This window comes from Prionailurus viverrinus, chromosome A2 (assembly GCF_022837055.1).
Source record: "Prionailurus viverrinus isolate Anna chromosome A2, UM_Priviv_1.0, whole genome shotgun sequence".
Lineage (NCBI taxonomy): Eukaryota > Metazoa > Chordata > Mammalia > Carnivora > Felidae > Prionailurus > Prionailurus viverrinus.
The window spans coordinates 52,565,429-52,593,407 of NC_062562.1; the positions used below are offsets into that span (position 1 = coordinate 52,565,429).

The following is a 27,979-nucleotide window of genomic DNA, read 5'->3' on the forward strand; positions in this document are numbered from 1 at the left end:
GTTAGGAAAACTGGACAGCAACATGCAGAAGAATTAACATGGACAACTTTCTTACACCATACACAAAAAAAAACCCCCAAATGGATGAAAGACCTAAATTTAAGACAAGAAACAATGAAAATCCTAGAGGAGAAAATAGGCAACAACCTCTTTGACTTTGGCCACAGCAACTTCTTACTAGACATGACTCTGGAGGCAAGGGAAATAAAAGCAAAAAGGAACAATTGGGACGTCAACAAAATGAAAAGTTTCTGCACAGTGAAGGAAACAATCAACAAACTAAAAGGCAATTGACAGAATGGGAGAAGATATTTGCAAATGACATATAAGATAAATGGTTAGTACCCAAAATCTATAAAGAACTTATCAATCTTAACACCCAAAAAACAAATAACCCAGTGAAGAAATGGGCAAAAGACATGAATAGACACTTTTCCAAAGAAGTCATCCAGATAGCTAACAGACATGAAAAGATCCTCAGCATCTCTCATCATCAGGGAAATACAAATTAAAACCACAAAGAGATACCACGCCACATCTGTCAGAAAGGCTAAAATGAACAACTCAGGAAGCAACAGATGTTGGTGAGCATGTGAAGAAAGGGGAATACTTCTGCACTGCTGGTGGGAATGCAAACTGGTACAGCCACTCTGAAAAACAGTATGGAGGCTCATCAAAAAAATTAAAAATAGAGTTACCTGTGACCCAGTAACTGCACTAGTAGGTATTTATCCAAAGGGTACTGGAGTGCTGATTGAAAGGGGCACATGTACTCCAATGTTTATAGCAGCACTATTGATAATAGCCAAAGTATGGAAAGAGCCCAAGAGTCCATCGACTAATGAATGGATAAAGAAGATGGACAAAGAATACCTAAAGTACATGAGCATCACCATGTAGCCATGTTTTACTGTTCTGTATATATACAATGGAATATTACTCAGCAATCAAAAAGAATGAAATCTTGCCATTTGCAATAATGTGGATGGAACTACAGTGTATTATGCTAAGCAATAAGTCAGTCAGAGAAAGACAAATATCATATGATTTCACTCATATGTGGAATTTAAGAAATAAAACAGAAAGGAAGGAAAAATAAGATATAAGCAGAGAGGGAGGCAAACAATAAGCGACTCTTCAATACAGAGAACTGAGGACTGCTGGAGGGGTGGTGGGTGGGGGCATGGGCTAAATGGGAGATAAGCATTAAGGAGGGCACTTGTTGGGATGAGCACTGGATGTTATATGTAAGTGATGAATCACCAAATTCTACTCCTGAAACTATTACTACACTATATACAATTAACTTGGATTTAAATAAAATTAAAAAAAATACACCATCAAGATAGTGAAGTGACAACCACCAAGTGGGAGACTTTTGCGCTATGCATATCAGACAAAAGACCTGTATCCAGACTTTACAGAGAATTCAGTAAGAAAAGGTAGACAATTCAGGGGCACCTGGGTGGCTCACTCAGTTGGGGGTCTGACTTCAGCTCAGGTCATGATCTCATGGCTTGTGAATTTGAGCCCCGCATCCAGGTCTGTGCTGACAGCTCAGAGCCTGGAGCCTGCTTTGGATTCTGGGTCTCCCTCTCTCTCTGCCCCTCCCCTGCTCATGCTCTGTCTCTCTGTCTCTGTCTCTGTCTCTCTCTCTCTCAAAAATAAACGTTAAAAAAAAATGAAAAACACAAAAAGATAGACAATTCAGTAGAAAAATGAGCAAAAAAACTAGAATAGGCACTTCACAAAAGAGGATATCCAAATAAACATGGAACAAATGCCCAGCTTCGTTAGCCATCAGAAAAATGTAAATTAAAACTCCAATATGATGCCACTACTCACCTATCAGGGTGCCTAAAATGAAAAAGACATAGTATCAAGTAAGGAGGAGCTGCACCAGGAGCTCAGTTAGTGGGAGTGTAATTTGGACAACTATTAGGTAGTATTACCAAAGTTGAACATTCACATACTTTATGATCTTGTAATTCCACCCCTAAGTATGCACCCAGGAGAAATGCACAGGTTTGCTCACCAAAAGGCAGGTACAGAAACATTCACAGTGGCACTACCTATAATGGCCCCAGAGTGGAACCAACCCAAGAAACCATTAACATAGAGTGGGTAAACTGTGGTATAATCATAAAGTAGGCTCATGACAATGAGGATAAATGAACTATTGCTGCTCCCACCACCATGTTGAATCTCATTGATATAATGGGGAGTGAAAGACACAGGAGACTACATATTTGCTTAAAGTTCAAAATGGGCACAACAGAAGCAAGGCATTGGAAGTCAAACACTAGTTACTACTGGAGGAACAGTGACCTTGACTGGCACACTGTCTGGGGGATGGTTCTGTTCTATTTCTTCATCTGGGTCTAGGTTCATGAGTGTTCACTTTGTGAAAATTCACCAAATTTCTGATATATGCATTTTCTGTACATATGGAGATTTTTTTTCTACTACCAAAAGCCTCGAATCTTTGATTTATTCAGTCACTGAAATACACTGAGCCATATTTATTTATTTATTTATTTATTTATTTATTTATTTACATACATATTTATTATATTTATTGAGCATCTATATAATACTAGACACCAAGATAGCTGTTGGGAATACTGGTATGGACAACAGTTATGGTTTCTGCTCTTACAGTTTACAATCCACAGAATTCTACTTGGCTTACCTTAAGTCTACTTTTGGTTTCTGCTCTCTTTCTATAGAAAAGGATGGTGATTTAGGAAGTCTGTATTTAGAATGTGTCTTGGGGGAAGACATTTAGAACCACCGTCATTGTCTTTGCTCCTTCTCCAAAGGATAAAGATGGAATATCTCTTTAGATACCGTGTATTTAGACAGATTCTTATCTACCTAAAGTGAGTCATTATGGATTTTGATTAGTATCTAAAGTCAGATCTGTTTTGGAAGCATATAGAAATCTACTTCAACATATGGCTCCTAAGGTTTTACTTCTGTTGATTTCTATCTTGTTCCATGTGACCTGCAGCAAAGTTACTCACATGTAAGACCATGAATCCTATGTGACTTTAAACAAGACGGGTCTGATGACAGACACAGTTCTCCAGGAAGCAATGTGAGGCAGAGACAGGAGTAGGTTGTGAGAGGTCTCTCCGTTCCCATAATTCTACTTTTCAGATATTTATGAGGGAAAATCAGCAAGCCCCCAAACAGTCTTCCAATTATTTTCCAATCATAGACCTTATCTATGAAGAAAATCTCTTGAAGCAGAAGTACAACTTATTTTAAGGACTCTTGGGTTAAATAATAAGCTGGAAAAAAAAACCCATAACTATTATACGTTCTTCTTATTTAATATATAGGTACCAAAAAATGGAAGAAGTGTTTTAGTAATAAGAAATCAGAAGCAGAGGATAATCAATGATCATTCTATTGTGTTCCAGGAAAGGGCTGGTAAGGAACCCCTCAGGTATGTCAAAAACTTTTTAGGAACAAGACTAAACCTGTTTTGTTAATTCAGTTGAATCCTTTGAAGCTAGAGAGGTAAATAGGTATCTGTCTCCAGAGTCAATTATGACTGACCAGGAAGTGAGGTGGGGAAAAATAAAGCAAGATTTCAGAAATTAAACTCATCATCCTCCCTGACTGCCCCCACCTCTGGGAATGGCAGCAACATCCATTGCTTTCCAAGCCAGAAACCTGGGAATTCTGTTTGACTCCTCTCTCTCCTTCACTTCCCATGTCCCTCCAATCATCTGGAACAGGTAACTTGCCCTCTCAATATTGTGTACATCTCTCCTCCCTGCCTGCAATGACCTGAGTTCAGACTGCCTAACTCCTCCACTGACTGGCTGCAACCAGAGCTAACCAGTTTCCCGAGCAATAGCTTTATCTCCTTTCCCTCTCTTCTCTATTCTCTGTAGCCATCGAGGTCTTGCTACAATCCTTCAGTGGCTTCCCTCTGCCCTCAAAATAAACTCTGAATTCCTCTGCCTGGCTTTTCAGGCCCCCCTTCACTGGCTTCTGCTTACTTCTCATCACTATATTCCACCATCTCTCTCTTATTCCCATACCAGAATACTGAAGCAGGTTGTTAACGGGAAGGCTGCTGCTGATCAGCATATGACAGATTGTGGAGCGCCTGGGTGGCTCACTTGGTTAAGCGTCTGACTTAGACCTAGGTCATGATCTTGTGGTTCACAAGTTCGAGCCCTGCATCAGGCTCTGTGCTGACAGCTTGGAGCCTGCAACCTGCTTCGGGTTCTGTGTCTCCCTCTCTCTCTGCCCCTTCCCTGCTTGTGCTCTCTCTCTCAAAAAAAAAAAAAAAAAAAAAAAAAAAAAAGAATATGACAGATTGCTTAGCTGGTCTTCTGTGACCAGTCTGAGATGTGATGCCATCTGCTGCCACCATGAAAAGAGGAGCAGGCCAGTATCAGGAGACTAAATGGCCTTTCACTTCTCCTGAGCTGCTGGTGAGTTAGTCTAAAAGGGGAAAACAGTGTTTGGCTTTGGAGGTAGTAAGACCACATGAGAACAGGCAATCGTGTTATCGAACAGTTTGTTAGAAAAGGCAATCCTCTGGGCTGGTTATAGATGCCTGGCCTCTATCTTTCCTAGGAATAGAGTGAAATTTAGATCTAGAGTCACCCAAGTTTATAAAGCACCTACTAGGTACATACTGGACCCTCTCAGAACATGTACTGAGCTGGGTATTAGTAACCCCTCCATTTCAAGGAAGAAGGGCTAATTAACATACCAAGGTTACAGAGGCAACAAATGAATAACTGCAACACAAGTCCAGGTCTTCTGACCCGAAGCTTAGCTCCTTGGTTAGCTATGTACCTCTGAAGCTAAGCATATTTCAATATAAAAGGTATTCATTAGCTAAGGGGGAAGTATGAACCTTCCTTTTCACCCCTCCCCCCCAGTGGGAGACTATGAAGGGAGGCATGAGAATGGCTAATAACGAATACAAACTCCATCAAATACACTGGGATTCTCACCTGCACATGATGCACCAGCTAGCTGAAAAACTGAACACAGGTAGGACTTGGTGGATTTTGTCTTAGTGCAGCAAGCAGAACAACAGCCATGACCACAACAAAAGGACTTCTAAAGAACAACGTACAGAAGCATAGAGGTTCAGAAGCTTGATGTGAAATGAGAGGGAAGACAAACAGTAAACCAGCCACTCAGGCCCTTTTGTTTGTAGTTTACTCCCACTGGAGACCTGGTTAATGGGTGGGCTCATGCCATCTGAATATGACAGTGCAAAGACGCATATTCTAAGGAGGGGTCACGAAATCTTTTAGGTGATAATAGCAAAAAGGGAAAGACCAGGCACAGTGCTGGATGCGTTTATATATCCTACGATGTAATTTTCACAAGCTGGTGAGGCAGGTTTAATTATCCCTATGAAATTAAAACTCAGAAAAATTAGGTAACTTGCCCAAGGCACAGTACTTAAGTTGGAATATGAACCCTAGTCTCTGGGGCTCATAAACCCCTGCCCTTGGCCTGGGCTGCCTTCATCACAGCCCCAAACCACCATAAAACCAGAGAAGCCAGAGTGTGAGGTCAGTAAACCCATAGACCTTGAAGGGATGCCCAACACTTTTCACAATTTCTGCACCCTCAGAGCAGGCTGCATACATTCTGTTACTCTGGGCTTCCACAATCCGATAAGGCATCTTTAGAGAGGAAAAGGAAGCAGGCAGTGAGCACTCAGGAGAATCAGCACTGGGCACTAGGACGGCCACAAGGAAACACTGGGCTGTGGCTTCTGTTAGGTGTCACCCACTGCCCTCTGCTGGCCACTGGAAAGAATGAGTGGAAAGAGGACCAAAGATTTATTTCAGGTTGATGCTCAAGATGATGATGGATTTAGAAAATGTTTTATGAGAGAAAAATTCAAACTATAATAGAATATTACAGTATGTCTCATTTCTTCACCCAGCTTCAACAATATATCAACTCATGGCCAATCTGGTGTTATCTACCCCTTACCCACTTCCCTCCACTATGTTTGATTTTGAAGCAAATCTCAGACATCCTGTCCTTTCATCTGTAAAAATTTTAACTTAATTTCTAAAAGAAACATTTTAAAACATGATCACAACTAAAAAAAAATCCATGAATCTTTCTTTAAAGCACAAGAGGCTCAAAATAAAAAAAAAATTAAAAAAGAGCATTCAGCCCCACCCAAGAAGCTGCAATCATGCAAATCACAGATTAATAGCCTGAACCACCCAAGCAAACAAAGACACCTCATCTTCACCTTGCTAGGATAAGCCAGCAGGATCATAGATTAAATATCTTAATTGGAAATGCAAAGCTATACACTCCTGAGTGGTAGCAAGATCTTTAGCTGAGTAGATTTGGCACATGTGCTACTAAATCTTTGTTGAATTTTTGGCTGAATCTTCCCAAAGATTCAGGAAGGCAACACTGTGTCCTCGAGGCCAAACGCTGTGCTGGGTATCCAGGCAGCTGGGGTGAGAGGTTAAGAGGTGTGACCATACCAGCTTCCTGGCAATCTCAGCCCAGGGATCAGAATCAGGCTGGAAGATTACTCGCTTCTCTGGGTTAGCTCTGTGCCATCTATCCCTTGTTACTGCAAATGTACACATTCAGTTTATGAACTCCTTGAAGGCAGGATGGTGTTGTGTTCACTTCTATATCCTGCATGGCTAGCACATGAGAGAGGCTCAGTAGATGGTCACATCACAAAAGACTGAACTAGGAAAGTCCATCATTTGACAATACCAAGTACTGGAGAAAATGGGGGGGATGAGAACTCTCCTTTACTGCTAGTAGGACTATAGATTGATACAATCATTCTGGAGGGCAGTGTAGCAATATCCAAAGCTATGTTCAAATGCTTAGGCCCATAAGACAATAGCAGGATGTTTAAAAAAAAATGTTTTTAAATGTACATTCAGAGAATAAAAAACAAAACAAAACAAAACAGAAAGAGCTCCTGGCAATTAAAACATATAATAGCACAAACAAAAACCTCAATAGAAGGGTTGGAAACTACAGTTGAGAAAATCTCCCAGAAAGCAGAGCAAAAAGATAAAGAGATAAAAACAAAAACAAAAACAAAAAAAACAAAAACACAGATGAAAGAAAACCAAAGGGCTCTTCAAAACCAAAGGAGTCCAATATCTGAAGAAAAGGAGTTCCAGAAAGAGAAGAGAGAAAACAGATGAGAACTTAAAGCAACAATAAAAGAACATTTTCTTATATTCTTTTTTTCTGAGTTTCCAAAATGAAAGGGCAATGAGTACCCAGTAAAATAGATAAAAACAGATTCATTATCAAAGTATATCCCTGAGAAATGTTAGAGCCCTGGGGCAAAAGAAGACCTAATCGGCTTCCAGAAAGAACACACATGAAGGACTGAGAAGCAGGATGGCGTTGGGCCTCGATAGCAATCCTCAAGTGGGAAGACAATTGGAATAATAATATTGAAATTCTTTAAAAAATGATTTCTATCTCTCTCCAGCCGAAGTGTCAATTCCATGTGAGGGTAAGCTAAAGATATTTCGAGTTGTATACAGTCTCCAGAGTTGCTTCCTTGCATCCTTTCTTAGGAAATGGATGGCGTGCTTCCCCAAAATGAGAGCGGGCACCGCAAAAACAAAAGGCACAAGAGTCAGGAGACGGGATCCCTCTTGCAAGACATGGGAGATGATCTACGTGGGAAAAGACAGTGGTGCAGGGAAAGCAAAGCGTATGATGTGGCTCACCTATGAATCACAATAGCAGAGTCATATGCTGTAAACTCAGGCAACTGACTTCGTTGAAGCAACTACCTTAGGACCAAGGGATGGGAGTGGTTGAGTGTGTGGGGCAGGGTGGGTGCGAGAGCCAAATTCTAACCTGCCAGAGCGAGCAGTCAACAGATGATGCCTGGAACTGAAACGGAGGGAGGCAGCAGCATGCACCCGCTACAGAGAAAACGGGCAGGGCAGACAAAGCACCCACTACGGGTCTCTGGAGAGGGCCAGTGGGGGGAAGGGCAAGGTACTGCCGCTTTTGCAACAATATGCACAGGCAACTTTCAGAAATCCAAAAGCCAGGGGACAAGCTGTATATGAGGAGTTGTTCAGAGAACTGAGAGGGGAGCAAGGCTTCCAACATCACCTCCCACGGTTTGACTTCTCTAGACCAGATGACAGTTCCGTTTTGTCTGTCTGTACGCCATTGCTATGTCCTAGTTCATGCCCATCAAAATTCAGCACTTCAGAAGTACTTGCAGGATACAGATAAAGCTTTATGTTTTAATCAGGAGTGCTGAGGCCACTCAATCCAGGAGGCACATCAAGCATAGATTTTCCAAAGTTCTTACCGGCAGTGAAAATGCCTTTGGTGCTCTGTTTCATACTAGAAGGTCTCACAATTGCTGAAAGCCCTGTGAGAAAAAACCAACAAGGAGGCCAAAAAAGCCAGTTGTTAGTCATCTTAACACTTTTAAAACCTAAAACTAAATGTTCTTTCCAGTTATCCAATAAAATGAGCAAATCCATCTCTGTCCTGGTGTCACAGAACGACAGTGGGAAGGGTATCAGGATTGAGGGCCAGAAGCCCGGAGCCGCCGGCCATGTCACCAACTTGTGAGCACAAGCAAACGCCTGGTCCCCTCTGGGCCTGGTCCTCCTCACCTTTATTAATAGGGGTGGACTAAGTCACCCTCAGAGGTCATTTTATGACTTTAAATCTGCTTAAGGCTGCTGGTTCTCAACCCCAAGATTTGAAATGACTTAAAAGAAAAACCCCAAAGTTTCTGCCTAGGAGAAGAGCTTTCATTCTGAAAACATATATAGGACTCCTGCGACCAGAATCATGTTAAAGTGGGAAAGAACAAACAATATGCCTCCTCACTCATCTTCAGAATAGGTACATGGTAACCTGAATGCATGCTCTGACAGCCTGGGGCAGGTCCCCGAGAGAGTACGTGGGTCCGCCCACTGGAGTTAACGCTCAGTACCGTCACGGTCAAGAGCATCTAGCGCAGGAGCCTGCATCCTTGAGGAGCTCATAAATATGTACTCAGTAAAACAGGAAAATATGGTATGTGGGGGAGGGAGTTGTTTCCAATCGTAACTATTTCTTTACTGACTGCCTTTCTACATTATCTTTAACACCTCCAAAAGGAAGTGGGTCTCCGAAGATAAGATTTTTGGGTAAACATGAGGAAGGCCCTGGGGATAATATGTGGAACATATTACGGGCCACGTCAGAGGGAATCTAGTGAACACACAGAGACACATCGAAGGGGAGTTGGCTGATGAAAGCTGTATTCCTGATGTTACAAAAGCACTAAAAATGTCACCAGTCTCCTTCCTTCTCAGACCACCGTGAAGAACACAGAGGAGTCTTTGGAATAACTTCTAGATTATGCTCTTGGAACCAAAACAAACATTGTTTCCCCCTTTGACAGTGATTTAGGACCCAGGAATCTGAAAACAGAAGTACTTACGCCACCCTACTTCAAACAAATGACAATTTAGATCTGGAAAAACCCCAGATTGTTAGTGCTTTCTTCTTCCCTGGGACAATCTGTCTCTTGATCTCAATTAAGCAAAAAAGAATAAAGAATATGTCTCCGTCACAAAGTTTGCTTTTTACCCACGGCCAGCACTTCCTCAACGTCAAATTCATAAACATACCTCGTCGCACCACCTCTCCACAGTCTGGATCATGAGCAACTTGTAATAAAGTTTCTTCCACATCTCTGTTTTTTCCAGGAGGGTCCATAACATGATTTATTTGTTGCTGTAAGGTTTTAGGCAATGTCATTAGCTGAGTGAATTGTCCTTCTGGGCTTTTATCTATCTAAGAAAAAAAAAAAGATAATATCTATGGTAAGTTCTTTGAATTCTATAAAGATTCAAGGACATATGGCTTTCAAGTCACACAAACATACATGAACCCATACCCTGGGCGGCATACTAAGGAGAGTTACTCCTTTTCTGAAACTGAATGCCTAAGAGTTCAGATCCTATGTTCCTTCAAAAAAGCCACTTCTTTTCCTATCATAGTCCATTTTTACATGAGAAAAGAATAGAAGCCTCTTTCAAGGATCAATTTCTCACTCTCAGCTTCAAAATTTCTATTTGTCTTAAATCCAGCAGTTAAAGGAAGTGAGGCTACAGTTAACATTCACTGAGGTTCAGCAAATCCAGGCACTCAAACTCTCTCTCCATTTTAAACAGAGGGGCAGGGCGCTGAGTGACACATCCAGGATTATACAGCCAGTAGGAGAGAGGGGTGCTCTAAGCTCATGTCTCCTGCCTTCTGGGCCTTTGACTTCCCATGCTGTGTTTCATAAGCTGTAGGAATAAATTGATGACAAGGACTAAGCTTATTCACTTTTAATCTCCCGGCACACAGGAGGTAGTCAAAAAACATTGGTTGAATAAAGGAATGTATACCTGCATCAATAAAACTTAGTTGTCATTATTTCTTACCTAGGATTAGGTAAGAAATAGAAACCAGTGTTTTCTATTCCCAAGAATTCTAAATACATCAAGTTGAAAGACAAATACAGAAACAAAACATACAAAACTATGCATCAGACTTTACTTTGAATCAAAAGTTAGCCACAGAGCCGAGGCCACACCTTGCTTCCCTAACTCCAGTTTAATATACTTTGCTCCATGGAACTAAGTTTTTACAAAATCATGTAAACATTGACTGCCTGCCAAGGTGAGAACCAGTAACCCTGCCCTCAACAGCTCATCCATTATTTTCCAGGTAAGAATCTGTCTTGTATTCTTTCAACAAATGTTTAGGTTTTAACTTTGACTAAGAGAACAATAAGAAAAAAATTAGACAAATGTATTCAATTTTAGATTCAGATTTTCCAGATATGACTAACATCTTAACAATTAGAATTCACTCATTCTACCACCTTTTTTCATTCCACAAGTATTTATTGAGTATTAATGCCTGGATTTTCTAGTTTTCTATAAAATTAATGCAAATAAGAAGAAAATACTATTATCTTGTGGCTCCAGTAAAAGTAAAGGTTTTTTTTTTTAACCTGAATATTTCATATTCATCATTAAGATGGTTCTAAATTCACAGGATTTGACCACTGTTTAGTTTTGCTTAGACAAAGGACAAAAAATGTGGACACTTTTGTAGATTTGCTAGAAATAACATTTATGGACTCATATTTTGGGGCTAAGAATTGAGATTAGCCAAAAAGACCTTATATTTCTGTAAGGGTTTATCTATGAAACTTTCAGGAATTTCAGAGATGCCAAATGGCTTGAGTAATATGAGGAATTAAAAAATAGTATTTGCAGGGCATCTGGGTGGCTCAGTCGGTTAAACATCCGACTTGGGCCCAGGTCATGATCTCATGGTTCGATCCCACATCAGGCTCTGTGCTGACAACTCAGAGCCTGGAGCCTTCCTTTGGATTCTGTGTCTCCCTCTCTCTCTGCCCCTCCCTGGCTCACATGCGCTCTTTCTCTCTTGCTCTCTGTCAAAAATAAATAAAAACATTTTTTTTAATTAAAAAAAAAGTATTTGCTACTGCTTTCTCTTGAGGAAAAGAATGCACTGGAATTTTTGCTTATAGGCATGTGTCAAGAGACAAAATATTAGGTGACATGTTCAAATAAATTGCTAAATTCTGTGTAATTATCTTTACTCTTTGATTCTCCATTAAAACATGGTAGTGAAAGCATTAAGCAAAATTGTGAGAGTCAAACTGCATTTTAAAAGCAGATATGGAAAAAACCACATACTGTATGTTTCCATTTATGTGAAGTGTCCAGAACAGACAAATCCATAGAAGCAGAAAACAGATTAGGGGTTGCCTGTGGGGAACAGGAGCTAGGGACTGCTAACAAGGATGTTTTTGGACTGATGGAAATGTTGTCAAATTAGATTGTAGTGACAGTTGCACAACTCTGTAAATATACTAAAAACCACTGAATTTTATGGCATGTGAATTATATCTCAATACAACTGACATTTTAAAAAAGTAGATGAGCTAAAGAGCCAAGGTACTCATTCCACTAGCTGCTGGGAAAATCGGCTGGATCCCTCTCTTACAGTCTCTCTCAGACTTATCCTCAACCAAAGGGAGCTTATTGGATCCCAAGATGAGAAGATGAAGGGGTACCACTGGCCTCTCTTCCCCAAGCTAGGATAACTAGGAAGGGCCATCTAGCTCTACAGCGCCACCATAGGATCAGATGAGGGCTTGCTTCAGATCCACTCAATTCCCATCCTACCAATAGGTACCAGGAATGGTCCTAAAAAGCATATTCCATGATGGCATTCTGGAGTTGTCATAATATGGAAGCGAGTGGAAGCCTCTGAAGCTGCCGTTTTTACCTCTTATCCAACAGAGTAACTAAAAAAACCCAACACATTTCAGGAGGAAAGGCAGAGATTAATGCCATCTGTAAACCTAAAGATGCAGGGGTGTGATGTTTAATTTTGTGTCACTTGGCTAGGCTATAGTGCTCAGTTGCTTGGTCCAACATAATTAACATTTAAGTCAGTAGACTCTGAGTAAAGCAGATTACACTCTAGAATGCAGGTGGGCCTCATCTAATCAGTCAAAGGCCTTAAGAAGAAAGACTCAAGTCTCCTGAGGAAGAAGGAATTCTGCCTCCAGATAGCCCTCAGACTTAAAACTACTCTTCCCGGGTCTCCAGCCTGCTGGCTCTTCCCTGTAAATTTCAAACTTGACAGACCCCACAATTTAATTCCTTAAAATCTCAATCTCTCTCTCTCTCCACACACACACACACACACACACACACACACACACACACACAGACATACACACACACACACACACACACACACACAGACTGGCTCTGTTTCTTTGGAGAACCCTATTGGTCTCCATCATATTTCCACTAAGTCTGGCCCTCACAAAAGCCAAATGGGTTCTGGAAGATTATAGTAGACTACCACAACTCAACCAAGTAGAAGTCCCTGTTACATCTCCTGTAGATGTGGTAAGTCTGCTAGAGCAAGTCAACAGAACTGCAGGTATCTGGATGGGGCCAAGACCTGGGGAATGCATTCTTTTCCATTCTTACTGGGCAGTTGGATCAGAAGCAGCTCACATTCATGAGACAGACAACAGTATCTCTTATGGTTTGCTTCAGGGCTATGTTAACTCTCCCATCCTCTGTCATAAGATAGCCCAAGAAAACCAGACTATTTGGACATTCTGTATAATCTCATGCTGGTCCACTACATCAATGGTATGTTGCTACTGTTACCTGATAAACAACAAGGGGTAAGCACACTGGAGTCCTTGATAGATAGACATACTCCAGAGGGTAGAAGTTTCAGGAGTCTACCACATCAGTAGTTTAAACACATCAGTGTTTAGGCGTCGAGTGGTGTGAAGCATGCTGGGACATCCTCCCCAAAGTTAAGATCAGTTTCTTGCATCTTGCACCTCTCACTGCTAAGATTGAAGCATGATGCCTGGTAGGCCCTCTAGGTTTTGGAGGCAGCATATTCCACACTTGGGTGTCATGCTCAGACCCATTTACCAAGTGATATAAAAGGATGTCAGGTTGGTGAGGCTCAGAGCAGAAAAGAGCTCTACGAAAGATCCAGGCAGCAGTGCAAGCGGCCCCACCCCTTGGGCCACACAACCCTGTAAACTCTATAGTACGAAGTGTATCTTCAGTATAAAAAGAAGCCACAGGAGGCTTGTGGTAGGCTCCCTTGAGGAGATCATAATGTGGACTGCTAGGGTTCTGGGGCAAGGCCTTGCCATATGCAGTGAAGAATCATACACCATTTGAAATCAGCTCCTAGATACAAGACGGAGAGATGGAGAGATGGAGCTCCTAACCATGGGTCACCAAGTCACCATGCATCAAGAACTGCCCATCACGAGCTGGAACCTCCTGTATCCATCAAGTCTTAAGGTCAGGCAGGCTCAACAGTATTGCACTGAAGATGAAAGGGCTATACTAGCATTGGACAGAAGTAAGGCCAGAAGTAGTGAGCTCCACAAACAGGAAGCCTAGGCCCCCATAATATCTACTGTGCATTGGCACAACTGTGTACAGCTGTACAACGTAGAGTACAGCACAGTTGTTCCAGTGCATACCGTTCTACTTTCCCATTGGGTCATGCATATGGCTACAGGGAGGTTCCCTTGTGATTGGATTTTGGGGGAAGATAAGGGATGAGCTTGCTTCATGGAGGATTTGACTTGGCATGTACAAACTAAAAATGATGCATTACAGCCTCACTCAGGGATGGTCCTGAAAGACATTAAGGGAAAATCTTCCCAAATGGGCATGCTTCAGGGAGTGTACCTGGTCATGCACATAACATGGAAAAGTGGGCCCAGGTAAGAATATACAAAGACTCATGGGGACCAAAGCATGGTTCGTTGGTTGGTTGCACCTAAAAGGAAAAAGACTGGAAGACTGAAGACAAAAAACTGGGAAGAAGAGGCATGTGGATGGACCTACTGGAGGTGGGCACAAGGTGTGAGGATCTTTGTATTGTATGTTAATGTCCAGCATGAGCATCCTTCACAAAAGAACCAACAATAACCAAAAGAAAAACTCAGCCAGTTGATTCAACAGCCTTTGTCATCCCAGTGCTGGCATCTGGCTTCTCGAAGGAGTAGCCATGGTGACGGGGATAGAGGCTCTGCCTAGGCCTAAGGCTGACTTAGCTACTGCTGCTTTGGAAACTCTATCCTGACAGCAACAGAAGCCAACACTGAGATCCTGAAAATAGGACCATCTTTTGAGAATAACCAGCCACTTGGTGGAGGCTGACTACATTGAACCCCTTCCACATGGGAAGGGGCAGCAATTCATCTCAGTTGGAAATAACACATATATTGAGCATGGGTTTGCCTTTCCTGCCCGCAGGACCTAGCCAGCACCATTCCAGGGCTTACAGAATACTTGCTTCGCCAACATGGTTGTGCTGTGTAACATCACTTAGGGGACCCACTTTAGAGCGCAAGAGGTACACAGATGTAGCAATGGCACAGGACCATGGCTCCACTCTTCCTACCAAACACTGCACCAAGGCTGCCAGACTCACAGAGCAGTTCTCAAAAAGGGGAAACTTGGGGCCCACATCACAAAGAATCATCCAGCCTGAAATGCCAATAGTGCTACGGGAAAAAATGCTATGGCCGAACAATGAAGAACAGCTGAGGCAGCAGCTTGGAGACGATACTCTGTGAGCATGCGGGGTGCAGTGCACATCCTAAAGTAATGCCCGCTATCTAGTACTATGTTCTCAACTGGTGGAATACATAGGTCTGGGAACCAAGGCATGTAACAGACGGCCTTGCCTACCAACATTCCCAGTGACCCACTTGGGAAATGTGTGCTTCCCATCTCCATAACTTTAGGACTTTAAACTTGAAGCTAGGACTGCCACCTACTGCCTTCAGATCCCATGCCAGCAGACACTGAAAGGAGTCACCATACTGGCAGAAGTAACAGATCCTCATCATCAGGGGTAGGGCTGCTGGCACAATCTCTCAGCATCGCTTGCCCAATGTTGGTGGTAGATGGAAAGGGCAGCAACCATAGCCTGAGATGGGCATGGTAACCGGGTCTCAGGCCCCTCAGGGATGAAGGTCTGGGCCACCAGGTTGAGCCCAGCACAAATGCCAGATGAGGGTGAGGGGAATTTAGAATAGGTAGTAACTGATGGAGCAGGTAGGTGTCAGTTACAGCTTCAGACCAGATGCAGCCTGGGAACTGTAGTTCATCTTACCCCCTTAAGTTTCCCCAGGCGAAGAGAACAATGAGAACTTAGATTATGCAGACTTTCACAGGCCATAGTGAGGAACTTGGAAACGTTTATATTCACAGTCAAAGAAAATTCCCAGCCCTTTCCCCTTGCTCAGTTTCCCAAAAGTTTCCTGAAAGTTGGCAGGTAGGCATGTTATCCTTCCTGATCCTGAACCAGGGAGCAGATGATGTCCCTTTGGATAAATCCTACAGATACTGATACTTGGGGTCCTCTAATGAAACAGCCAGGTCCCTCCTGCCCCATAATCCTGCAATGAAGCCCATAGCTGACGAGCCCTGTCCATCACAAAGAACTTCCAGTCTGCATTTTCAGAGAGTGCCTCTCTTTTTAAAAACAGGACACAAAGGATATCCAAACATTTGAAGAAAGCTTCCAACAGCAGACAAGGGTGAATCAAATGAAAAAGGTATCTAAGAGAAACAGAGACAATGTAGGGACAAAGACAGAACTTCAAAAATTATAATAAAGACTACTAAAGGGCTGAGGAAAGCTAATGCATTTGTAAAACAAGAACAGGATGCTATAAGAAAAAAAGAACATTCAGAGGAAATTAAAAATTCAATAGAAGTGCTACAAGATCAATTTGAAAAATCCTTCTGGAAAGCAGAACAAAATCCCCAAAGAAACAGGAAAGAGGAAAGAGAAACAAAAAAGATCAAACCAGGCGGCCTGACAACCAGTTAACAGAAATTCCAGGAAGAACAAAGTAAGAAAATGGGTATGAAGAAAATTATTATAGAAATAATAAAATTTCCTAGAACCGGAGCTCATGAATTTCCAGATGAAAAGGTTCATGAAATGCCAGAATAATAGTGAAAAACACATATATAAAGACAAACCATCATGAAATTTAAGAACATTAGAAAAAAGGAAAAGATCCTAAACACTGTCCAAGAGCTAAAAAGGTCACATCTAAAGGACAGGCAATCTGAATGTCATTGGACTTTTTTTTTAAGAGAGAAAGAGAGAGAAAAAAATGTGCATGAACAGGAGAGGGGCAGAGAGACAGGGAGAGAGAGAATCACATGATGCAGGGCTTGATCCCAAGAACTGTGAGATCACGACATGAGCTAAAACCAAGAGTTGGACACTTAACCAACTTAGCCACCCAGGCACCCCTGCCGCTGGACTTTTTAACACAACACTCAGAAACTAGAAGAAGTGAAGCTACGACTTAAAAAGTCTACGGGAAAATTATTTCCAACCTAGAATGTGATATGGACCCCATCAGTCAGTGCAAGGGTAGAATTTTCAGATGTACATAGTCTCAAAAAATTTACCTTCCTCGCAACTGATGTTAGAGAGGTACTAGAAGGTACAATTCACCAAAATTAAAGTGTTACCATGAAAGAGGAAGATAAAAGATGCAGAAAATAAAAAATTACCAAAGAAGAGAGGCAGAAAAAATCCCCAGGGTGATAATGAAAAGATGTTCCAGGAGAAGAGCTGTGCAGCCAGCCTAGAAAACAACCAGTCCAGAAAAGACAGGGTACGCAGGGCTCCAGGAAGAAATGTCCCCAAGAAAAACAAGAAACGGAAAATGTGTGATGTTTGTCTATAAGGGGAGAAGCTATAAAGATTTATAAGAGGGTATGAATTAGTGATAGGTACACAGAAAACCAAGCAAATGAAGAAAATGAGACAATTATTAACTCCAAGAAAAACAAATTTGTTCAGGAAAGGAAGTTTCATAGTAGTATACCTCAGCAATGAAGAAAAATAAGTTCTCATAATAAATATTGAATATTAACCTAACCAAAAATTATGAAATAACTATATGTGAAGCAAGAGGAAGTGAGGTGGCAAGGGAAGTGTGGGGGGGTGGGGGTGCGTACGCACATGCGTGAGGGCACGTTGATGGGAATGGCATAAGAGTAAGAAAATCCTCTTCTTTCATAGACGGGTGACAAAAATGTAGCATAAAAGAGGGGAAAGCAAGAAATAACAGTCAAATCATATTGTTTAGAGACATGGAGGTAAACATCGGGCCTTCTAGTGAAAGGGTAGCCCTCACCTCTGGGAAGCAGCACTGAGGAGTAGGAAAGTGCACAGGAGGGAACCGCTACTTTTTGTTATAAACTGTGAGGTACCACTTGGTTTTTGTGTTTTTTTTTTTAATTTTTTTTTTTAACGTTTATTTATTTTTGGGACAGAGAGAGACAGAGCATGAATGGGGGAGGGGCAGAGAGAGAGGGAGACACAGAATTGGAAACAGGCTCCAGGCTCTGAGCCATCAGCCCAGAGCCTGACGCGGGGCTCGAACTCACGGACCGAGAGATCGTGACCTGGCTGAAGTCGGACGCTTAACCGACTGTGCCACCCAGGCGCCCCACCACTTGGTTTTTAAACCACGTGCATGTTGGGTGCCTGGGTGGCTCAGTCACTTAAGTGTCCACTCTTGGTTTTGGCTCAGGTCATGATCGCGGTTCATGAGCTTGAGCCCTGCATCAGGCTCTGTGCTGCTAGTGCAGAGTCTGCTTGGGATTCTTTCTCTCCCTCTCTCTCAAAATAAATAAGTAGACTTAAAAAAAAAAAAACAAAACCCATATGCATGCATTATGTTGACAAAAGTAAAAATTAAAAAAAAAAAAACCTTATTAGGTGTCCCTTTTATTTGGAAGAGGAAGAGCATTAAAAAAGTAAAATACAGGGTGGGGGCGGTGCCTGGGTGGCTCAGTAGGTTAAGCATCCAACCGACTCAGGTCATCATCTCAGCTTTGTGAGTTCTAGTCAGGTTCTGTGCTGACAGTTCAGAACCTGGAGCCTGCTTCAGATTCTGTGTCTCCTCCTCTGTCTGCCCCTCCCATGCTCATGCTCTATCTTTCCTTGTCTCTCAATAATAAATAAATGTTAAAAAAATTTTTTTAAAAAAAGTAAAATGCAGGGGTGCCTGGGTGGTTCAGTCGTTGAGCTTCTGACTTTGGCTCACGTCATGATATCACTTTCGTGGGTTTGAGCCCTGCATCGGGCTCTATGCTGACAGCTCAAAGCCTGAACCCTGCTTGGGATTCTGAGTCTCCCTCTCTCTCTGCCCCTTCCCTGCTTGTGCTCTGTCCCTCTCTGTCTCTTAAAAAAAAAAAAAAAGGTAAAATACAGTGTTCTTTATGCTAAACATAAAATAAAAACCTGTGTTTTTTATAGTTTAAAAAAAACCCTTAAATCCAAATCACTTTCCTCAAAGGAAAAGTTCTTTAATACTTATTTTCAAATACTTAATAATATAATTTTTAAAGATACTCTGAAAGTTTTATTTGATATTTCAAAAGGAAAGTTCCAAGACATAATAAACATAACAACTGGGGAAAAAATAAGCATCAGAATAATATGTGTAAGTAAGAGTCCATTTATACAAAACAAAACCAAAGACCAAACTTCTTCATACAGGTGTATATGTACAAATAAATACAAAAATGCACACAAAAGATCTGGGAGAATATATGCCAAACTGTCAGTAAGGTTACATCTGGGGACACAAATGGGATTGGGGGCGAAAAGAAGGTAAATCTGAGAGTTTATTTTCACTCATTTTTGATTAGTAATTAGTATGCATAATAAGAATTTCAAATGGCAAAAAAAGATAAACGTGGTGAAGACAGGTCCCTCTCCCATGTCAGCCCTGGTTCCTCTCCCCAAAGGTGGCCTCTTATTACTAGTCTCTTGTGGTACTTTTTAGCATTATTCCAAATACACAGAAGAGTATGTTTCCATATGAAACTTACTTTTTAAACTGCAAATGTTATCACACTAGTCATACTGTTCTAACCCTTACTTCTTCCTCTTAAAATAGCTCTTGCCTTAGGAACAATGTAAATTATTTCCCACACACAGTTTACCTCCAGTCTGCCTTGCTGGATTTTATACACCACTTGGGGATTCTCCTGCAGTATGCTGCCATAGAGCTCACGAAAGTGGGCTATGTTGGGCTTCACAATATTCAACACTTTTGTCTTATCCTCTCCAACCACCATCCGAAAGTCGCCTGGTTAAAACAAATGGAAAAACAAATTTTTCCTTGAGAGTCCACATCCTAATCTATAATCTACAGCCCCAAATTCATCCTGCACTACCTCAAGATAGCAGCATCCCACATTCAAAACATTTGCTTTTCCTCTTTGAAGCCGTGAATACATTACCCAAGGAATGCGGATGCTTGTTAGGGGAAAAGAGAGCCTCCAAATCATAAAGCCCTTTATGCTGGTTACCTAAGCACAAAAGGTAATCACCATTGAGAAGTGGATTTGTTTTTGTTTTTGTTTTTGTTTTTGTTTTTTAAAAATTTTAATGTTTATTTTTGACAGAGAGACAGAAATAGAGCATGACTGGGGGAGGGGCAGAGAGAGAGGGAGACACAGAATCTGAAACAGGCTCCAGGCTCTGACCTGTCAGCACAGAGCCCGACGCGGGACTTGAACTCATGAACCGTGAGATCATGACCTGAGCCAAAGCCGGATGTTCAACCGACTGAGCCACCCAGGCTTCCCTGTTTTTGTTTTTCCAATGTAGAAGGTCCTATACTTATGATGGTTCATCCTGTGAACAAAACTCTGCCTGGGACCAATCATGGAGCTGGGGGTTGTGTGTCTCCTTGGATGCGTCCTTGCTATTGCTACTGCTTACTCAGCTTGAACCTTTTTCCTGCGTTTGCATGAGTGCCTCTGAGATACTTGATGAATATAAAAGGACCTTATATTTGAGCACAAGAGCAGTGAGTGTTAAAAGTTCTAGTAAGAAGAGGTTTACGTTTAAGATGAACTTGAAAGCAGGTATCATTTTTTAAGTTGCAACTGGTGAGGAATGAGGAATGTTACATTTACCTACATGTGAGGTAAGTGTGAGGATGAATTGAGCTGCAGAATATATAGTTCTGAAGGATAACACTACTTCTGACATAAATTTAAGTGCCCTGGCCTGCCTATGACAATTATCAGCAAGATGGGGGAGGGGAGGGAGATGATAAAATGTGAAAACTTGAGGGAACGCCTACTGGGATAATGTGCATTCAAAACAGGCTGGGCACATGTGAGGACCTCCCAGTTACCTGGGAGGCTGAAGCTTTTGCCTCCACTGTGGCTGAAGCTTTTGTTGGACAGGGAGAAAGTCCTCCATGTAAATGGTGAGGTAGCAAGTGTAGGGAGATACCCCAGCTGCTGAGAAATTCCTGGGGAAGAGGTGACAGTGTAATTCATCATCCAAACCAGGTCGCTTCTGAGAGTGAAGGTGGCATGATGAGTAATTACATTAGGATAAGTAAAAACTGGGCAAACCCAAACATACGGTGAACTTTGCCAATTTATTTCCTCTGGGGAGACAGGAGAGGAGGGATCATTGAAATTCTTATGGGCCACTACAGGTATTCCTAGAGCAAACTTTTGCTTTGTTTTGGAAAAAATAAAGACACCCAATAGTATGTACTTCAGTAAGGAATAAAATATGCTGGGTTTTGAAGCTTCCAAAGACCAATTTATGCTACAATTTTATGGAAAGCAGCGGGGGACTGCAAGCTTCATGAAAACAGACTTAGAAACAGCCTCTGGAACCTAATCTTGGCACATCAGATCTGTTCAGGGCGGTGAGCAGAAATGCGTTCCGGTCATAACAGGCTGCCCAAATATGAACAAACTTATTTTTTTTCACTATTTTAAAGGGAAAGAGAGTTAACATAGTTACATCTTGGGATGACTGCCAAAGAGAGTGCAGAGAAATCGGTCCTTTCATATAATATTATCGACTTCATAAACTGGTAAAATCCTTCGGAAAGCAGGGAATGAGACAACCCTATCTCTGGAGAGTGAGCCTAAAGAAACAGACTCAAACAGACGTCAGGTGGTAATGTCCGCTGAGCATCTGGTAGGGCCAGGAACTGTTGCGAGTGCTTTGCTGTATTACCTCGTTCAATCCGCACGTCCCTATCCTCTTAGGTAGATAGTATTCTATACCCCATTTAGCATCAGGGCAACAAGGACGGAGATGAAATGGACCCAGTAAGTAAGTGAATATGCTACATACATACAAATGTTCACTGAGACACCATTTATAATACCGAAACACTGGAAGCAGCCCAAAAGTCCAACAGCAGGGGAATGGATAAATTACAGTGGTACACCCACACCCTACCACAGAAGCGTATGGCCATTAAAGAATTACAGTAGTCACACACAGTGAGATGGAAAATGATCATATAATAAGCAAGAAACTAAGACACAAAAGTACAAGAAAACTTTGTAAAAAACAAACAGGGAAAACAAGACAAAAAGATTACAGAAAAATGTTATTTTTGCTCTAATAAGTACACATTTATTGTGGTATGTGTGTGCTTTGCACTGTTACTTTGTTTAGTCCTGGCAAAGCCTTCTAAAGAAGGTACTAAGTATTCCCAATTTTATAGATGAAGAGATTGAGGTGCAAAGGTACAGCCACCTCTCAGTATCAGGGGAGTGATATTTTAGGTGACTAGTGTTACACTGCTTTGCAATTTTCCTCCATTTCCCTCACTTCTATAATGTTGGCACATTACTTCTAGCATTTTTATTATTTATTTATTTATTTATTTAAAAAAATTTATATTTTATTTATTTTTGAGAGCAAGAAAGACAGAGCACGAGCAGGGGAGGGGCAGAGACAGAGAGGGAGACACAGAATCCGAAGCAGGCTCCAGGCTATGAGCTGTCAGCACAGAGCGGTACGCGGGGCTCAAACTCACAGACCGCAAGATCGTGAGCTGAGCCAAAGTCGGATGCTTAACCGACTGAGCCACCCAGGCGCCCCTCTAGCATTTTTAAACAGATGCATGGGATGCTGACGTGCTAACTTGGCAAATGTGAATGGGGAGGAGCTGGGTTAACTTTCCTTTGTGTAAATCCTTATGCTTTTATTTAGAGCCTATAAATGGATTCTATCGATCTTTGAAGGGATAGGACATCATCCAACTCTGAATCCAACCTGGCTGGCTCTGAAGTGAAACATCAGTTTGCATCATTGCTGAGTTCTACACATTTGTGTCATTTCTTCTCTTTCTGTGCATTCCACGAAATGTTCTTGTATGTTAGACAGTAACTTTCTGAAAGAGTGGCTGTATTTTACTAAAATGTAAAAGCCGGGGCGCCTGGGTGGCGCAGTCGGTTAAGCGTCCGACTTCAGCCAGGTCACGATCTCGCGGTCCGGGAGTTCGAGCCCCGCGTCAGGCTCTGGGCTGATGGCTCAGAGCCTGGAGCCTGTTTCCGATTCTGTGTCTCCCTCTCTCTCTGCCCCTCCCCCATTCATGCTCTGTCTCTCTCTGTCCCAAAAATAAATAAACGTTGAAAAAAAAAATTTTTTTTTAAATAAAATGTAAAAGCCGACTAATGCAAATCCTCGCCAAAAGAACAATGGCATGTCGTGATTAAAGGAAAGACCTGGAAAATACTAGGGACTCTCTGAGAGCAAGGACTGGGGCTTCTCCACCCCTGCATCTCCAGCTCCTTGTGCGCCGCCTGGCACAGGGAAGGCACCATCAGTAAATATCTGCTGAACTGAATTTGTCCAGCTGCCGTGCAGCACAACTAGGTCAGCCACAGGGAAGAGCAAGCGAATGGGCTTATGACCTGCTTCTTCAAAACAACATGAATAAAATCGTGGGCACAGCATGACCCAGCACTTTGATCATAAGAATCAAGTTTTCTTACCTCCAGAGACGTTTGCAACAAAACACAGGGACTGAGAAAAACCGACTGCTTTTATTTTATACCTCGACTGATAAGTTTAAATCTTGACCGATCCAGCCAGAGAACTGCCAGTCTAGTAACAATGGGTAACCAAAAAGATAATTTGTCTTCAACTTTGAAATGAAACAAACCCAGAGACTTGTGAAGCATCTGCAGTCAGCCTGCTTTGTGATTCTAGCATGCCTCCAGTGGTCAGGGGCCTTATTACCAAGGTAGGGATGTAAGGGGCTACAGCATACAGTGGTAAGGCCCTGGCTCTCAAGTCTGACAGGGTCTCAGGGGGACTGGAGATTAACCTTTCCGAGTCGGTTTCTTCTCTGTAAAATGGCTATAACAATCATACTGACCTCACAAGGTTATTTTTTTTTTTTATTTGAGAGAGAGAGAGAGAGAGAGAGAGAGAGAACGTGCAAGCATGTGCAGTGGAGGGGAGAGAGAAAGAGAATCCCAAGCAGGACCCATGCTTAGCACAGAGCCTGACACAGGGCTTGATCTCACAACCCTGGGATCGTGACCTGAGCTGAAATCAAGAGGTGGACACTCACTGGGTGTCAGTGTCAAATGAGCCACCCAGGCACCGCACAGGCGCCTTTTTAGATTTAAGTGAGTTAAGGCAGTAGAGAATGCTTCATAAATAGGAAAGTAGACAGTACTGTTGCTGTGATAATGTATTTGGGACGGGGAAAGGATAGAGGGCAGAGGAGGCCCTGAGTCCTTGAAGATAATAACTGGCTAACTTTTCCCTCTTAAACTAACTGCAACACTGCCGCTATTTCAGTTCAATAAATATTTGGGTGGCTAGTAAGTACCAGAAGCTGTGCCAGACATCAGAGATATAAAGACATACGCCCTGCTTGAGGCAGCAAGTGCTGTGAAAACAGATCATTTCAGTGAGGGTTACGGAAGTGGAATTTCTTATGTGGTAGTGTTTAAGAAAAGGAGCCCAAATTGGATGTTGATATGGCAAAATAATATTCTTTTTTTTTTTAACAGCGTTTTTTGAGATGTAATTCACATACCATACAATTCACACATGTAAAATATACAATTCAATTTTTTAAGTATTTTTAGAATATATTACAGGGTTATATAACATTGAATTTTAGAACATTTTGGCCTCCCTAAGAGAAACCCTGTACCCATTAGCAGCCACTCTCTGTCTCCCTCCACCCTTCCAACCCCAGCCCTAGACAAAGACGAATCTACTTTCCGTACGTGTAGATTTGCCCATTCTGCACATTTTATGTAAATAGAATTGTACAATAAATGGTCTTTTATGACTTAGTGTTATGTTGTCAAAGTTTGTCATGTTGTACCATGTATTAATACTCATTCCTGTTCATGGCTAAATCATGGTCCATTGGATAGATATACCCCATTTTTTTATCCATTCCTCAGCTGAGGGACATTTGGGTTGTTTCTACTTTTGGGCTAATTTTTTTTTTTTTTTTTTGAATAATGCTGCTATGAACATTTGTGTACAAGTTTTCGTGTGGATATGTGTTCTCATTTCTCTTAGGAAGATACTTAAGAGTAGAATTGCTGGGCCATATGGTAACTCTATGTTTAATATTTTCAGGAACGGCCAAACTGTTTTTCCAAAGCAGCTTCACCATTTTATAATCCCACCAACAATGCATGCAAGTTTCAACTTCTCCACATCTTCATCCACACTTGTTGTCTTTTTGATTATAGCCATTGTATGAAGCACTGTTTCTGTGGCGTTAACTGGCATTTCTCTAATGACTAATGATGCCAAGCATCTTTTCATGTGCTTGCTTGCTATTTGTATACTTTCTTTGAAAACATGTCTATTCAAATTCTTTGCCCATTTTTATACTGGGTTACTTGTTTTTTTATTGCATTCCAAGAATTCTTTATACTAGTTCCTTATCAGATACATGATTTGTAAATCTCTTCTCCCATTTATCTATTTTTCCCATTTATCTATTTTGTTGTTGTTGTTGTTTGTGCTTTTGGTATCTATCTAGGAAACCACTACCTAACCCAAAGTCACTCTAAGAGCTTTATAGATTTAGCTCTTATATCCATGATCCATTTTGAGTTAATTTTCTACATAGTATGAGTTAGGAGTCCAACTTCATTCTTTTGCATGTGTACAAAATAATACCTATTTTAAGATGACTAAGACAGCATGTCTAGGAGGCGGTCTAACACACCATTCAAATTGCAACTCCCAAAATATCTCCATGGTGGCAGAAAAGGCACCATATCCCACTAACTCATAATGTGGAAGAGAATGAGATAAGAATAAACAGCTGATGCACTTGGTGATACAAATTTGAATCACCTTTCCTTTCATACTTGCGTGAACACAAAATGGCTGAGTGTAGAAAGAGACAGGGAGGAATCGGGTTTACGATATTGGTTCAGGAAGGCACCAGTATCACAGCCATTTATCTGTTCATTCACCTAGTATGTGTCAGGTACCATTATAAGCATGGGGTAGAGTGAGCCAAAAAAGACAAACATTTCTGCCCTTTACATTCTAGTAGTGGAACAGAGACCAAAGACAAACCAACAAGTGAATAAAATAACGAGTGTATCAGACAACAGGAAGTGCTGTGGAAAAAACACAAGCAGAAAAAGATGACAAGGTGGGTGTGGGGGAGGGAGGGAGGTGGGGAGCCACATCCAGGGCCCTGAGGCCTGGGGGAAGACTGTCCCACGTATGAACCAGGAATCACACCCGCCACCACAGATTCTTTGTAGAAGAGCAAAGGTTCTAGAGCCAGACCACTTTTGTTTAAATCCAAGCTTACAAGCTACTTAGCTTCTCTGGGCTTCACTACCTCAAATGTAAGATGGAAGCAATAATAGTAGCTAGTTTATAAGATTCAGGGATTAAACGAGTTAATACATGTAAAACACTTAGAACAGTATCTGACACACAGTAAGTAATCCAAAAACATTAGCTATTATTGACAATTAATATCCCTTCTGGAGTACTGCTTTCTCAGAAATTACCAAGTGACTAAGCACAGAGTTCCAACTGAGGCTTCAGCAAAAGCTCAAGCTTGGCAAGCAGAGAGAAATATGCTTCCAAATTACTGAAATAGTCAATCTCCAATATGCAAGTTATCCAGTGACACTGCTTGCAAGGTTTCAGATGGTGTGACTTTCATAGAATAAAACTTAATAACTCTCACTCCAGAGAAAGTTTCTTCACTGGCTCTTACCAGGGTCCAGAAATGAGGATGTTTACTCACACTTTACAGGGCTGGCACCCATTACTAATTTTTTTTTCCTCCAAGAATCACTCAACTGGCAACTTCCTTGCTTTGTCTTATTCCTAGAAGTAGCTGAGCCTGAATTCAGACAACCTGGCATTGAAAGAAACCCATTCTCTCTTTTACACAAGAGTGCTTAAAGGTGTTTTTTACTTCTCAAGGACAGGAAAGGGCCAAATAATCCACTTGATGTAAGTGAACTCTAACGCCTCCTAATTTTGACAAGCACTATTTGGCAACATGTAACAAGTTTTGTAATTCTTATAACTAACAATATAATTCCATTTTGGAGAACATATCCAAGGAAGTTCATGGCCCTCTCTGCCCCCTTCCCCTACAAAGTAGTTTCTCCAAAGTGATTCACAGCAGTGTCATTAATAAAATGATAAATGGAGCCAAATTGAGTGTCCACCTACCACTGAACGAGCAAATAATGGTGTCTCAACTTAAGAAAAACTTACGCGGCCAGCAATGATACACGATAACAGTAATGAATAACAACAGTAATCGTTTTCTGAGAGCCAACTATCAATGAGGTATGATGTTGGGACTTTTATATATATTATCTCATTGAAAACCTTATTATAGAACAGTTCTTTTTGTTTTACAAAAAGAAAATGGGCTCGGAGAGGTTCAAGCACTTCTACAAAGCTAGTCTTCAAAGTCAGGGCTGACTGCCATCTTTCTCTTTCTTTTGTCTACAACCTCAAGTGGCTGTGTTAGTATCTATAAACACCACGTATCTAAGATAACAATGGCTGAGCATTTACTGTGTGCCAACCACTGTGTTAAGTACATTTACATGTATGATTTAATTTAATCCATATAAGACCCTTCTTTAGAAATGAAGAAACTGAGTCACAAGGTGCTAAGAAACTTGCCTAAAAACAAAAAAATTAAGAGTGCAGCTGAGATTCGAACCCAGGCCTCTGACTCTAGAGTCTCAGCTCTTAAATGCTTCACTAATTCTGCTTTCGGTGAAGTAATACAATGTTTCAAAAAAAAAAAAAAAAAAAGGAAGGTACAAAATAAGATACTTGATTTAAGAAGTTAAGGACTTGACACGAATTTGAATTTGTACGTTTCTCTGAGGTGCTGCTCTAGTTCGAGCCCTCATCACCATTCACGCCCTGTCCATCCACCCAACAGAGATGTGCAGGGTGCCCACTATGTACCATGGCATTGTCCCAGAGGCTGGGGATGCACGGCCGGCCAAATGCGAACACAGTCCTAACTATCTTGCTG

At 41.5% G+C, this 27,979-nt stretch overlaps 1 protein-coding gene across 6 annotated transcripts in view; it reads right to left on the minus strand.

The window, feature by feature from the left end:
- Nucleotides 1–27,979, minus strand: part of TAMM41 (TAM41 mitochondrial translocator assembly and maintenance homolog) — a 49,902-nt gene that overhangs the window by 2,852 nt on the left and 19,071 nt on the right. For 4 of the 6 annotated variants that reach the window (XM_047849808.1, XM_047849805.1, XM_047849803.1 and 1 more), the window contains exons 5-7: nt 19,617–19,762; nt 9,660–9,825; nt 8,339–8,401 (exon numbers count right to left, since the gene is read on the minus strand). In XM_047849808.1, coding sequence (XP_047705764.1) covers nt 8,339–8,401; nt 9,660–9,825; nt 19,617–19,762 — 375 coding nt within the window. The remainder of the gene's footprint in view (nt 1–8,338; nt 8,402–9,659; nt 9,826–19,616; nt 19,763–27,979) is intronic. The other 2 variants (XM_047849807.1, XM_047849809.1) reach the window with 2 other exon arrangements.